The sequence below is a fragment of the Oncorhynchus mykiss genome, chromosome 17, assembly GCF_057628025.1.
Source record: "Oncorhynchus mykiss isolate SJ-2025 chromosome 17, ASM5762802v1, whole genome shotgun sequence".
Classification (NCBI taxonomy): Eukaryota; Metazoa; Chordata; class Actinopteri; order Salmoniformes; family Salmonidae; genus Oncorhynchus; species Oncorhynchus mykiss.
The window spans coordinates 29498049-29513129 of record NC_143038.1 but is presented as its reverse complement, the minus strand read 5'-3'; the positions used below and the strand labels follow the sequence as shown (position 1 = coordinate 29513129).

Here is a 15081-nt window from a genome sequence, read left to right as displayed (position 1 = left end):
CAATTTCTGCAATGAAAAAAAGGGTCAGGGTACAATGACATTATCATTCACTCTTTGTTCTCTTATCTTATATGAAAGTGAAATTAAATAAAAAGGGACTTGTGTGAACATGTTTGTTGATGTGGGAGGTGACTTGAAACAAAAAACATCTACTCTGCCCCGTCCCTCAGAACCCAGAATCCCTGGACTCGTCCATCCAGAGTGCCCTGTCGGCTCTGTTCCCACCCTTTGAGGTCACAGCGCCCACTGTCCTCAGTCAGCTGTTTAGGACCATCGAGGAGCGCTTCCACGGTGACGCACTGCACTGCTTGCTGGACTTCCTCATCCCGTCCAAACACCTCTTGGAGAGTGTGCAGCAGGCGGCGTGTGTGAGTACACAGAAGCACACACAGAATAGACGGAGCAACTTGAGTTCAGTAACAGTAAAACCGCAGGGGTTCACATTGTGGTTCTAACTGTATTGAAACAAAAGACATCAACAAAAGGTTTACTTGTCTGTCGCGGGATACATCCAAGCTGTTGTTTATGCTTTATGAATTTTCTGTGGATCCTAGCCAGACATGCAACTGAGCTGACATCGCTCAGCAAAGGATCACATTTGATTGTTTCTCCTCAAAGTGTTTAATAGAAAAGAGAAAACACAGTCTAGGATTCCATTTGTCTTTGTTTCAGGCTGAAGAAAAGTTGGGGTTAGGCCAGAATCTGGAGTTTAGTTTTTCATAACCACAGCTCAGCAGTGCACATATGAAGATGAATTTTAGTTATTCATCCTTCCCTCATTGCATTCCAGTCTGTAAAATGCAATTTAAAGTAGAAGTAAGCCTGATTTGTTTTGGATTATAGTCTTCTCATGTCACATAATACATAGCTGAAGAACACCCCTAGTGGGAACCACAGGAATTTAAATGTTGGATAATTTAGTATTTTTTCATCTAGTCCAGCATTAACCCACCTGATTAAACTCATCAAGGGAGTTGATGATTGGTTGAGATCATTTGAGCTGGTGCTGGGCTGGAACAAAAAAGTGCCATCCCACTGCAGTGCTGACGATGAGAAACTCTGACATAAGGGATCATAAATCCATGCAACTCACCCCCTCTCCAATCCCTCCCTCCCTCTCCCCAGGCTGCATACTCAGATGTGCTGTTCCGTTGTGAGGGCTGGCCCCTGTGCCTCCGTGACAGGACCGTGATCCAGCTGGCCCCCCTCAACCCTCTCCTGCTGCGCCCCGGAGACTTCTACCTGCAGGTGGAGCCCTTTGGCGAACAGGCAGCCCGCATTGTCCTCAAGAGTCTCCTGGAGGAGGGCTGCCACGAGGTGGAGGAGACCCCCATCCCCGACACTACTTACCCCTATATCTTTACCCTTGATTGGCTGAGGGAGGTGAACGACGGCCGCCATGGCACCCCGCTGTCCCACTGCCTGCTTTCCACCGACCAGGGAGTGATGAAGGTGCCCTGGGCGCAAGTGGCAATCCCCGAGTTTCTGGTCAAGCACAAGACCATGACTACATCAAGTGTTATCCGAGACGGTCCGTTTGAGTCACGGCAGTTGCAGATTCCATCCTCTTCCGACTCTACCGCTTCCGCCCTTTCTCTGGAGACCATGATCCTTCCTGCCAGGGACGGGATATCTGTGTCCTTGCGACTCATGGACGGTACCTCGAAACTAATCAAGGGTGACCATGAAAAATCTGTCATCAAACCGCATGCCAAACCACTAGTCAAGCCTGTGGGCTGGGTGTCGCCCAACACCTGGGACACCAGCTGGAAGTACTGCGAGATTGAAGGTGACTATGTGGATTTAGTGGAGTTCTCCAAGGAGAAAGAGTCTCCTGCGGGATGCAGTAGGACTCCCAAACCTTCTAATCCTCCCCCTTTGTTCAAACCGGTCAGGCCCCCTCCTCCTATACCACTTGGGAGCAGCACCCCCTGTGGGTGCACCATCAGGTTTTCGGAGGAGCCTTGCACACCATGCAGCCAGAGGAGGCTAGGGCAGGAGCCTAGTGGGCATGAACTAAAGTGCAGGTACAGGGACTCTTACCTAGCAGCACTGCGCAACCCAGTTCCCTTTGAGAGGGGGAGCGTAGGACTGCTAGCTGCTCTGGAGGAGTCCGGCCCCTGTGGAGGGGAGGAGTCGGGCTTCAAGGGTCACGCCAGAGGTCTGGGTCAGGATCACTGGGAGTGCTGTAACCACTATAAGGAGCCTATTGTAAGTCACGAGCCACACCAACATGGGCACTTTGCTAAGGAATCTCCAAACCTAAATCACATACCACACAAATCTATCAAACCTGCCATAACTCACAAACCAGGAAAACATACTAAAGAACATCAAGTCATTCATAAACTCTGCCAAGTGGAACCTCATAACCAGGAACTTCAAACAAACCACAAAGCCCATCAAACAGGACCTGACTCATTGCTAATGTTACCTCCGGTGGGCCATCACCAGGGTGTGGTTGATGCCTTTGACTGTGACTTCAACTCCAAGCCAGTTTGGAACCCGGAGGCAGTGAAAACCATTGGTAAACACAAGGCCAAGCCCAGGGCACTCTCCACTGTGTCCGAGACTGCCAGAGGAAGTCCTCTGGTCCACAAACCGAACAACAGGAGCCACAGTGACATCTGTCCAGAGATGACCCCCGTTTGTGTCCAGGAGGTGCAGTGTAAGAAAATAAATGCCTTCGGCCTGGTGTCCCCCAAGCTGGAGAGGCGGCAGTCTGCAAAGAGTGGTAAGAGGGACTACTGTTCCCTTTACACACTTTTGTGCTGACCTGAACCATACAGTGATGTCTTTGGTATTGCGACAACATTGCAACATAGACTAGTATTGTTGTACCCCATCCAGCTTACTGTCTTGCTTCATAAATAGTGCATGTTTCAAAGGGACACTGAAACCATCTCTGTGTACACCAATTAATTTAAACTCAACCTCGGCCCCCTTTTGCTGAAGGGAGTGTGCTGTGTCGAAGGGGGCCCTTAGGCCAGTGGCTATTAGCTATGGTAGTAAACAAGACATTCATTTTATGGAGAGAGAGTGGTGGTGAGGGAGGAGAAGGCACTGTTTCCATTCACTACACCCTCACACGAGGACTCATAAGTGCACTCAGAGGTCTAGCAGGGGGCTAGGGAAGAAAGAGAGGGGACTGTCCCCATTCCCTATTAAAGCCTTCCTCCCTACACCCACACAAGGGCCCTCCGAGGACTCAAGACTAATGGACTGGTGAGGGAGAGGGAGCACAGACAAGCCTTTGTTGGCTCTAGAAGAAGCCAATTAGGATGCTCGAAATCAAAGCCATGCTTAACAGCCTGGCAGTGTTAGGTTACAGGGAGAGAGCATGTGCAATGTTTAAAGGCTTTACATAGTGCAACTGTGGCACGTAAGGTTAAGATTTGTATGAAAGACAGCCATTGAGATCTATGTCCGCCAAATAAATGCTCCCAATGCTAAAAGGTCAAATCTTGACCAGGAAGACTTTACAGTAGAGCGTTGTTCTTCAATCCTGGTTAGTGAGACGTCTCCTTCTGTGTTTATCATTTTAATCAACTTAATCGGTATTGTACAAGACTGTGTGCAGGCTTTTGTTTTATCCCAGCACAGTATGTGATGATTAGTTGTTTGGTTGGATGCGATGTGTTGGGGTTAGGCTAGAACAGAAGTCTAAGCACAGTCTTGAACAACACAGATTAAGTTGATTAAAATGGTAAACACAGACGTTATCAGATACCAATTAGAGAAGATACAATAAATGACGTGAACACATTCACTTTCTGGTTGGGCAAATGTATCTGTCGTTTTTTTTTAGTTCAAGATCCCTCGCCTGGCAAAGTTGAAACGCAGGCTACTGCACCCTCCATCGGACATGACACCAAACTCCAGAGTCCAGAGACCAAGCCCTCAGCGCCCCCAATCCTACCCCCCTCCCCCATACACAGAGCTCCTCCATATCCTCCCTCCCAAGACTCCATCTTCAGAAGTATCAGTGGCCTACTTCACCTGGGCTTCGTCAGTCTACCAGGTATTGTGTTTGTTCTGCATGACATCCAGTGTTACCCAGTGTTGTCCAATAAGAAACACAAATGTAGCTACGTTGTTCCCTTATGAATACGCCCCTGGTCCACACTTTTCTTTATCTAACCTCTCCATGACACCCTCTACTGTCCCCTCCACCCCCAGGTAGCAGAGACAGGGTGGGCAGGGCCGTGCTGGAGGTCCATGGGAATAGGCAGGCCTGGATGTCTCCTCTGCTGTCTGTCCAGGAGGTGTGTAAAGTGCTACTTTACCTCCACTCCATCCCCAGGTAATACCAATCAATCCCTAAACGTCTTTGGTGGTAGTTCAAGGGAGTTTATTGTCTGTGATTTTGTATAGGGTGTAGGTGATCAACTGGTTTGGGCCCAGTTTCCCAAAAGCAATGTTTCTGAAGTTGACTATCAATACAAAGTTGCCAATGTCTTTGCAACTGTTTCAAACAAGCAAAGGATTTTTTTTTTAAATTAATGAAAACTGAAATGACTGCATGAGTTCTGTTTTGCATATTGTAGGCTGCACTGTCTGTTATTTTTGACTCAATACACACGGATCAAAAATATAAACACAACATTCAACAATTTCAAACATTTTACTGAGTTACAGTTCACTGTTCCCCGGACGCCGAATACGTGGAAGTCGATTAAGGCACCCCTTCACACCTCCTTGATTCAGAGGGGTTGGGTTAAATGCGGAAGACACATTTCAGTTGAATGCATTCAGTTTCCATATAAGGAAATCAGTCTTCTGAAATAAATGAATTATGCCCAACTCTATGGATTTCACATGACGGGGAATACAGATATGCATCTGTTGGTCACAGATACCTTTAATAAAAAAGGTAGGGGCGTGGATATGAAAACCAGTCAGTATCTGGTGTGACCACCATTTGCCTCATGCAGCGTGACATCTCCTTCGCATAGAGTTGATCAGGCTGTTGATTGTGGCCGGTGGAATGTTGTCCCACTTGCTTCCCACACCCTGTCGTACACATTGATCCAGAGCATCCCAAACATGCTCAATAGGTTACATGTCTATTGAGTATTCAGGAAATGGAAGAACTGGGACATTTTCAGCTTTCAGGAATTGTGTACAGATCCTTGCAACATGGGGCCGTGCATTATCATGCTGAAACATGAGGTGATGGCGGTGGATGAATGGCACGACAATGGGCCTCAGGATCTCGTCACGGTATCTCTGCGCATTCAAATTGCCATTGATAAAGTGCAATTGTGTTCGCTGTCCGTAGCTTATGCCTGCCCATACCATAATTCCACCATCACCATAGGGCGCTCTGTCACAACGTTGACATCAGCAAACCAATCGTCCCTACAATGCCGTTCATGCTGTCTGTCATCTGCCTGGTACAGTTGAAATCGGGATTCATCTGATGAAGAGCACACTTCTCCAGCGTGCCAGTGTCCATCGAAGACGGTGGAGAATGGTATTGAAATTAACATTAAGTTCTCTGGCAACAGCTCTGGCGGACATTCCTGCAGTCGGCATGCCAATTGCACGCTGCCTCAAAACTTGAGACATCTGTGGCATTGTGTTTTGTGACAAGACTGCACATTTTAGTGGCCATTTATTGCACCCAGCACAAGGTGCACCTGTGTAATGATCATGCTGTTTAATCAATTTCTTAATATTATCTTGGCAAAGGAGAAATGCTCAATAACAAGGACCTAAATAAGCCTTTTGTGCGTATGGATAATTCTAGGATCTTTTATTTCAGCTCATGAAACATGGGACCAACATTTTACATGCGTTCACATTTTGTTTCAGTATATTTCATAATGTGTAACAACATGTCTGCAATGATGTGCCAAATCTGTGATTTAAGGCATTATTATTGGTTTAGCTTTAGAATAAGCTTCCACAATAGTTGCAGCGATATAAGCCTGGGTGATAAGATCTGTCTAGGAGCTGATCCGTCGTCGGTATTGTGTAATAATTCTAATGTTAAGGTAAGATTTGATTGGAGAAAGTTGATCCGAGATCAGCAATGCTGTTGTTTTGATGATATCAGTATCAACAACTCATTTAGCCAAACGTTCTTTCATTGTGGTGTTTTGGGAAACACGTTACGGAAGCCTAAATTCCATCGCTATCGGGAAACCAGGCCCTGTTCTGTACACTCTTACCTTACTATAATTGTGATTTGTGCATTTTTTTTTGTGTGTCCTTGTAATACATATTGTAAACACACTATGAAATGGAAGTAAATATTCTACATGGTTTGGAAGTCATTTAGGTAACCCTCTCATCACTTTTTAATGCATGCCGTCAAAACATTTGACATGGATTTGTGGCTATATCTTTTCACCACAGGAGGGCAGTGAAATACCACCAATCTTACGTCTCATGCAACCCTACCATGCCCTTTTCGAATACATTGATAATGTATCCTTCCTTCCACCCTTCCTTGAACTTATCATCGAAACTGACATGGTTTGTTGTGAAATTGTTCAATCATATCAGTGATTACTCCAATGGCAGAAGGAAGGAAGAAAGGAAGGAAGGAAGGAAGGAAGGAAGGAAGGAAGGAGGGAAAGGAGGGAGGAAGGAAGGACGGAAGGAAGGAGGGAAAGGAGGGAGGAAGGAAGGAAGGAAGGAGGGAAAGGAGGAAGGAAGGAAGGAAGGAAGGAAGGAAGGAAGGAAGGAAGGAAGGAAGGAAGGAAGGATGCAGTTGTAAAGTATTTGAACAGGGTCATAGTCTCCCACTTCTTAAACTGATGAAGAAACAAAGACATGCCATCCACTGTGTTCTCAGTTAACCCTATAGCTTTACCCCCAGCTGACACTGGTCTCGCAGCCGGAGGTGTTTAAAAGCCAAACGTCCTCATAATACACATTTTACAATCTAATCTCTTTACACAGCTTAAATGGACACACATTGAATTTCAAGGTGACGGCTGTCTCGTTAAAACAGATTGGCCCTTTAACGTCGTTCCCGGGAATGTTCCTCATTTAACCTTTTAAGAGGCATCCCGTCCTGACAAACCACAATAACAACACTATTGCCCGCAGGCCATAGGCTGACTGCCAACTATCTGGTATGCATGTCTTCTAAAGAACAGACAGACCCAACTGGTAACCTAAGATGGAGCAATTACGGTGAGGCATGTGTGTGTGTGGGGGGGGGTGGACTGTGTGTGCATGTAGTGCATGGAGTGCATGTGCGTGCATGAGACGGACAGACACAGTCAGTGGGAGAGGATTGGTGAAACCACTAAAAACGCTCAAATAACACTTCGATCTGATGAGTGAGAATTCCAGGACAGTGTGAACAACTTTTAAATGTGCCACAACACGCTTCCCTGTTTTTTATTTTCTAGAAAAGAGGTCCGGGACCTGGGAATGACAGTGGTGATCAATGCCAGGAAGATGCACCCTCCCTCCCTCTTCTACAAAGCCCTAATGATGGTTCAGGTTAGGAAAATATGAGTCATCACATCACAATAAGTCAACTATTAAACCGTAATCCACCCATTTAGATTTGGAGATAGAGAGCGGATTGTGGTGTATCTCATTACTCACCGTTCCAATGCAATATGGCGGCAGGTCAAGCAGTTCATCAGTTCAGATCAGTTTAGTTCACATTTTGGGCTTTTGCCAGATTTTTCTTGCATTCTCAAGCACTGAGGTAAAAAAAAGACCAACAACAAAGACAACATGGCATAGATGACAACAACAGGTTGAGCCATACAACACAAGATCTGAGTCAAGTAACGCATTGTTGTTGCAGTTAATGATAGTTTGGGGATCGCTGTGTCCTGGGAAGTCCACAAGGAGATTTTGGTTGCTGCACGTGACTGACTTCACCAAATGTATCCTATATGAATTCATAGGGATTTCTGTCCACTGCACAGTAGTCAATCATGTCATTGATAATGATCTATCGTTGTCTATCATAGATATTTACCGATCATTTAAACACATATTGGGGGACACATACACATGTGAATCCCGAGAGTGAAGAACACATTATGATGACCTTGCATGATGCCTTTAGTCCTGACATGTTTCCTTATTGGTCGGCCCCAAAGGAACAAGCCCTGAATGCAGTCCATAGTGTGCTGATACTGGTGGATAAAGACACAAGCCCTCGCCCTGAAAGACACCCTGGGCTACAGGTCAGAAAGCACATACAGTACCAGTCAAAATTTTGGACACAACTACTCATTCCAAGGTTTTTCTTTATTTTTACTATTTTCTACATTGTAGAATAATAGTGAAGACATCCAATATTTGAAATTACACATATGGCATCGTGAAGTAATGAAAAAAGTGTTAAACAAAATATTTTATATTTGAGATTTTTCAAAGTAGCCACCCTTTGCCTTGATGACAGCTTTGCACACTCTTGGCATTCTGTCAACCAGGTTCATGAGGTAGTCACCTGGAATGCATTTCAAAGAACAGGTGTGCCTTGTTCAATTTGTGGAATTGATTTCCTTCTTAATGAGTTTCAGCCAATCAGTTGTGTTGTGACAAGGTAGGGTTGGTATACAGAATATAGCCCTATTGCCCTAAAAATCTGTCGTTCTGCCTCTGAACAAGGCAGTTAATCCACTGTTCCGAGGCCGTCGTTCAAAATAAGAATTTGTTCTTAACTGACTTGCCTAGTTAAATAAAGGGAAAATAATAAAAATGCCTCCTGTCAATCAGATGGAAGTGGTGACCTCTCTAAAGGCCCTGCACAAGATGGTGGAGGGACAACAGCTGACCTCTGACCTAGGTGGGAACTTTCCCTACAGCCACACTGATTGGCTGCAGTTTCACCAGGTACAGTATAATATTTATAAATGGCTTTAGTGGGCAAGAAATTGGTTTGGAAGTGAACTTGTTCGCACTCGTGTAGCTGTAGTCTTTGCTATTCTGAAGGATCAATCAACAAAATCTATTGTATCGACGTTGTTTTGGGATGAGTCTGGATCCTAAAATCTTTTTCCTTTGTTTCAGAAACTGGTTTCCTTTGTGTCGGACTTGCAAGGGGCAGCCCATTTACTACATAGAGCAATCAAGAAAATTGATGGTAATCCAAAAACGGACACCGCCCAGGTAGGTCATTACAATTATAAATTAAAAGTCTATAGCATTGTTTTTTCGGGGCTGATTTTTTTTTTTACATTGCGTTGTTTTTGGTTCAGGATGTTCAGCGATCTATTCAAGATCAGAAGACCTCAATGAAAGAGGTTCTGCAGGATGCCCGATTGGTCCCTTTACAGAGAGAAGGTGGGGCCATTCTGACCAGAATGAGGAGGGAGGAGTTTCGATTTACCAAGTCCGACGACTACAGGTACTGTTATTTCTCTGATACATAAATGGTTGTGATTAACTGTCTGTAGCACCCTTAGAGATGGAAAGAGGGCACACCTATCTTTGATCGCTTCTATGTCCCACCTACCCAGTCGACTACTTGTCCTCCGTTGCATTGCCCATTCTAAAACAGGCTTCTTGGCATGTGAGCCCTCTATCCATCTCTATGGTAGCAACCATCTATGTCAGAGGTACTCAATTCTTTCCCCTACGAGGTCCGGAGCCTGCTGGTTTTCTGTTGTACCTGATAATTAATTGCACACACCTGGTGTCACAGGTCTAAATCAGTCCCTGATTAGAGGGGAACAATAAAAAAAAAAAAAATGCAGTGGAACTGGCCCCGAGGTCCGGAGTTGAGTTTGAGGGATCTAGGTAATACCAAGGCAGCCTTTTTCTGCCAGATCACCACTGACCACACAATCTATCAAGTTGGAGAGGTAAGGACTGGAGTGAATGTTTGACAACGTCCACCTCTCATTACAGGGATGCCTTGGACTCGGTGACGGTCCTATATAACCAGGTGGAGGAGAATGTTCACACCCTGGTGATGAAGTCCAATGAATCACTACAGTATCTGGACTTCCTGCTCAAACTCAGGGAGGCGGAGTCAAATCTTAACACGGTAGGTCAGGAGGTTCTAACCTTACAGAACATTCAGCTAGAAGTACTGTATATTGTGTAGTACATACTTTCTTCCTTTTCACTAAGGAACTGTGCCTGCTTGCTCTTGCTGAATCAAGCACACCTAACATTATTGAAAGAAAACTAATACTCTTTTCACCCCGGTCTGTTCGTATGCCTTATGATGTGTAATTGCATATCTGAATTTGTACCTTGTAGGCCAAGGCATGGTTTGATACAGAAGGAGAGCAATGGCTGAAGTTCTCCAACTCCACTGAGGACACACTGGAGAGTGTGAACCAAGCCCTTCAGCGCTTTGACACCGTCCTCACTCAAGCCAAGGTACAGTTGGGTTGGGGGTTAGACTATAACATAAACAATACAAATACTGAGCTATATTGTATGTATATATCATATTATTTTATAATACAATTGCTCAGATTAAGAGATTTTGTTCAACAAGTAATATTATTTTTCTAAAAAAAAAATGGGGTGATTGGCACCCCAGTTTTCAATGCCTTTTAATACCTCACATTGCAAGGATAATGGCACTGAGCCTTTTTGTAAATGGTTTTATAATATTGGAGAACACATCAGGGATATTAGACCCTTCTTCCATGCAAAAGCCTTCCCGATCCTTGATATCTTTGATCTGCACTTTTCAATTCAAACCACAGGTTTTCAATGGGTTTCAAGTCCGGAGACATGCAAAATGTTGATTTTTGTGTTAAATTAACAATTTCTTTGGTGATTTTTATGTGTACTTGGGGTTGCTGGAAGTTTCACTTGCAGCCAAGTTTCAGCCTCCTGACAGAGGCAACCAGGTTCTTGGCTAAAATGTCCTGGTACTGGGTAAAGTTCATGATGTCGATGACCTTAACAAGGCCCAAGGACCAATGAAGGCAAAAGAGCCCAATTACATAAAAAAATCAGAGGTTCTTTCCTGTTTATGCATCCTTATTTTGACACCAAACCCATCACTGGTGTGTGTAGCCATAGAGCTCTATTTTCATGTCATTTGACCATAGCACCGATTACACTCCAGGCATCTACATTTGTAGGATGACATGAAAATAGAGTTATTTTGCCATGCACACCAGTGGTGGGTTTAGCGTTGAGATAAGGGTGCATGGGCAGAAAATAACCCTACTGTAAAATATGGTGGTGGAAATGTTGACATATTTTGTTGTTCATCATAGGAGAAGAAACAGAAGACCTTGACCCTGGTGATGGAGGTGGAGAAGATTCTGGGTTCCACCAACTCCAACCCCGAGACAGAGGTTTTTAGGACTGTGATGAACACGTTCAAATCTAATATGGCCGACTTTATGTTGCGCGCTGAGCAACGGCGTACCGAGCTTGACAACATGGTGCATGTCTACCGCTTCTGTGAAGAGGTTAGTTGAGGAAGTTGAGGAAGACCCTGGTCCTGTCAAAATGCTCAGAAAAATAGTCAATTCCTTCTCTTCCTTTCTTAAGTCCTTACCTTCTTAATTCCATTTAAATTCCTCCCAATTGCCAGAAATGTATCTGACTTTTATGGAGGAATGTCAACTAATGCGAATTGATATGAAATTGACCTTAACTCTGCTTCATTTCTCCAACCATACTTTGACCACCACTACCATGTTGTCTGTTGTAACTCATATCACGTATGAACTGAGGAACTGAAGGAAGGATTGATACATTTTTTAAATATACGGACAGGCCACCCCTTTAACCCCTAGCCACAACAGTCATCAATATTCCCATCAATCTTTTCAGAACCCTGACACCCCATCCAAGATACACACAAATAAAAACACTTCTAACTTCTCCAACACTTCTGAAATAACACTGATCTCTGTATTGTTTCCTCTAGGCTGCTGCCCTCGCCAAGGAATGCAGGCAATATCTTGAGCAACTAGAGACAGGGTGCTATCCTGCCAAAGCCTGTCTAAGCATGCTTAAGACCTACGAGGAGAGATTGGGTAACTGCTTCTCGTCCCGACACTTCCAGAAGATCAAAGCCTGCAGCATGAAGAGCTCCAGGGGGATGAATTTGTGGAATGCGACCTGGGTCCAGTGCCAGGAAGTCAGCCAGCGGCTGGGGGAGAGGCTGCAGCAGGGGAATGCAGCCAACAAATACCAGCAGCAGCTCACAGCTGGCGGAGCTCAAGTGAAAGACAGAGTGTTGGAGACTTGGAAGGGGAGGGAGAAAGAGGAGGAAGATAAGGAGGAGGTGGTTGTGGCCCCTTGCTCCCTAACCCAAGCCTCAAACTCCCCTCCAGGGGTGGCCGATATGGCCAATAACTCAGGGAGGGCCTCCGTGGAACAGATGGAGAGCAGAGACCGCCGTGCTAGGCACAGCACTAACATTGCGTGCTTCAACCTCCCTTTCAAAGATGACTTGAAAAGGAGCAAAGGAGCCAAGGAAGCATCCCAGTTGGCCAAATCCCCCGGCATAGAGGGGAAACTGACACCAGCGGTGCCCCAAGATGGAGATGGTGGACAAGGAAGGCACCACAGTGAGACGGACCTCAAAATGGGGGATCTGGTTGCTGGGTGTGAGGCGTTTCCATGGAAACATGGCACTTTGGGGGGATCCCTGAGTGAGGGTTCCTGTATCAGCTCTCCCCTGTCCTCAAAGTATGGCTCCTCCCCCTTGTCGGCAAGACTCTCCCATAGTCAGCCCTCAGTAGTGGCCCTGCAGTCCCCCCAAAACCCTTATGATATCTCCCATAATGGAAGCTTCTGCTCTTGCAACTCCTGCTGTAGGACAAATGGGGAAAGAGACGATGACAGAGAAGATGGTGACCCCATAGAGGTGTCTTCAGTGTCCTTCCTTGACCCCTGTGACCCGACTGGTGACAGGACCCAGAATGTCTCGTCATTGGCCGACACACAAGCTGAAGAGAATGGCAACAATGTTCTGTGAGTGATGCACCTCCCCCTTCTCAACAGCTATGAGAAAAGCAATCCCAAAATAACATGCAAATGTTTCCCCAGAAATTCCAATAAAACCAACATGCCAACAGTCACCCAAGAGCTATTCACAATCTGCAATTCAGACGACAAACAAAATAGCATTGTTATTGAAATGGATCTGGGAAACTAGTCTTGATATCATGCTTACTGGCAGTTTAAATAAGCAACTGAGTGACAAATGACATTTACAGCATGCAGTGTTAGTAGCAGGGCAGCATAGAGATGGATTTTCTTTGGGTCTTTGTTAGATTTCAGATGAAGATTATTTGCTTGAAACCTTGACAATAACTACACTAAGTATACCAGTCACACTTTATTAGGATAAACCTACATGAAAAAAATACTATAGTGTAAACAATATAGTATTCACTGTAGTGTTTTTGCAGGCTAAAGTCTCCAAAGACACTACAGTGAACACTAGTATGTAATGTATTATACTGTAATTTACAGTAAACTATAATATACAGTGCATTCTGAAAGTATTCAGACCCCTTGACTTTTTCCACATTATGTTAGATTAGACTTATTAAAAAAAAAAAAATCCCCCATCAATTTACACACAATACCCGTTAATGACAAAGCAAAAACAGGTTTTTAAAAAATGTTTGAAAATGTATTAAAAATAAAAAACGTAAATTACATTTACATAAGTATTCAGATCCTTTACTCAGTACTTTGAAGCAACTTTTTGCAGCAATTACAGCCTCTAGTCATCTTGGGTATGACGCTACAAGCTTGGCACCTGTATTTGAGAAGTTTCTCCCATTCTTCTCTGCAGATTCTCTCAAGCTCTTACAGGTTGGATGGGGAGCATCGCTGCACAGCTCTTTTCAGGTCTCTCCAGAGATGTTCTGGCTGGGCCACTCAAGGACATTCAGAGACTTGTCCCGAAGCCACTCCTGCGTTGCCTTGGTTGTGTACTTAGGATCGTTGTCCTGTTGGAAGGTGAACCTTCGCCCAAGTCTGAGGTCCTGATTGCTCTGGAGCAGGTTTTCATCAAGGATCTCTCTGTACTTTGCTCCAGTCATCTTTCCCTCAATTCTGATTTGTCTCCCAGTCTCTGACACTGAAATACATACCCACAGCATGATGCTGCCACCACCATGCTTCACTGTAGAGATGGTGCCAGATTTACTCCAGATGTGACGCATGGCATTCAGGCCAAAGAGTTCAATCTTGTTTTTTTGGCTTACGCCAAGCGGACTGTCATGTGCCTTTATCTGAGGAGTGGTTCAGTTTGGCCAATCTACCATAAAGGCCTGATTGGTAGAGTGCTGCAGAAGTTGTTGTCCTTCTGGAAGGTTCTCCCATCTCCACAGAGGAACTCTGGAGCTTTGTCAGAGTGACCATCGGGTTCTTGGTCACCTCCCTGACCAACGCCCTTCTCCCCCAATTGCTCAGTATGTCCGGGCGGCCAATTCTAGAAAGAGTCCAAACTTCTTCCATTTAAGAATGGAGGCCACTGTGTTCTTGGGAACCTTCAATGCTGCATAAATGTTTTGGTACCCTTCCCTAGATGTGAGTCTCAACACAATCCTGTCTTGGAGTTTTACGGGCCATTCCATCGACCTCGTGTCTTGTTCTTTGCTCTGACATGCACTTTTAACTGTGGGACCTTATATAGACATGATAATCAATTTAATTTATCACAGGTGAACTCCAATGAAGTTGTAGAAACATGTCAAGGATGATCAATGGAAAGAGGATGCACCTGAGCTCAATTTCAGGTCTCATAGCAAAGGGTCTGAATAGTTACATAAATAAGGTATTTTTTTATTTTTTATTTTATAAATTAGCAAAAATGTCTAAAACCTGTTCATTTTGTCATTATGGGGAATTGTGTGTAGATTGATGAGGAAAAAAGTTCATTTAATACATTTTAGAATAAGGCTGTAATGTAAAGAACTGTAGTATATACTGTAATAAATGTACTGTTTTTGCTGATTGAGGTATAATGTAGTATTACTGTAGTGTTTTTGCAGACGTTACTGTAGTGTTTTTGTTTTATTATCTTTGGCTGAAAAGTGGAAGCGTTCTCCTTGAGAAAATCTACTGGTGAAAAACTAAAAGATCACATTTTCCATAACCTGTAGGTAGGCAGGACTGAGTGGAAAGCTTCTTTTCTTTTCTATAACCTGT

At 44.5% G+C, this 15081-nt stretch overlaps 1 protein-coding gene across 3 annotated transcripts in view; it reads left to right on the top strand.

Annotated features, from left to right (window-relative positions):
* The window catches only part of LOC110493958 (pleckstrin homology domain-containing family G member 4B), an 81885-nt gene that overhangs the window by 51666 nt on the left and 15138 nt on the right, over positions 1 to 15081 (top strand). For all 3 annotated transcript variants that reach the window (XM_090205188.1, XM_021568585.3, XM_021568584.3), the window contains exons 2-14: positions 171 to 368; positions 1126 to 2734; positions 3809 to 4021; positions 4180 to 4303; positions 7371 to 7464; positions 8082 to 8168; positions 8704 to 8820; positions 8998 to 9096; positions 9186 to 9334; positions 9838 to 9976; positions 10195 to 10317; positions 11175 to 11372; positions 11837 to 12888. In XM_090205188.1, coding sequence (XP_090061314.1) covers positions 171 to 368; positions 1126 to 2734; positions 3809 to 4021; positions 4180 to 4303; positions 7371 to 7464; positions 8082 to 8168; positions 8704 to 8820; positions 8998 to 9096; positions 9186 to 9334; positions 9838 to 9976; positions 10195 to 10317; positions 11175 to 11372; positions 11837 to 12888 — 4202 coding nt within the window. The remainder of the gene's footprint in view (positions 1 to 170; positions 369 to 1125; positions 2735 to 3808; positions 4022 to 4179; positions 4304 to 7370; positions 7465 to 8081; positions 8169 to 8703; positions 8821 to 8997; positions 9097 to 9185; positions 9335 to 9837; positions 9977 to 10194; positions 10318 to 11174; positions 11373 to 11836; positions 12889 to 15081) is intronic.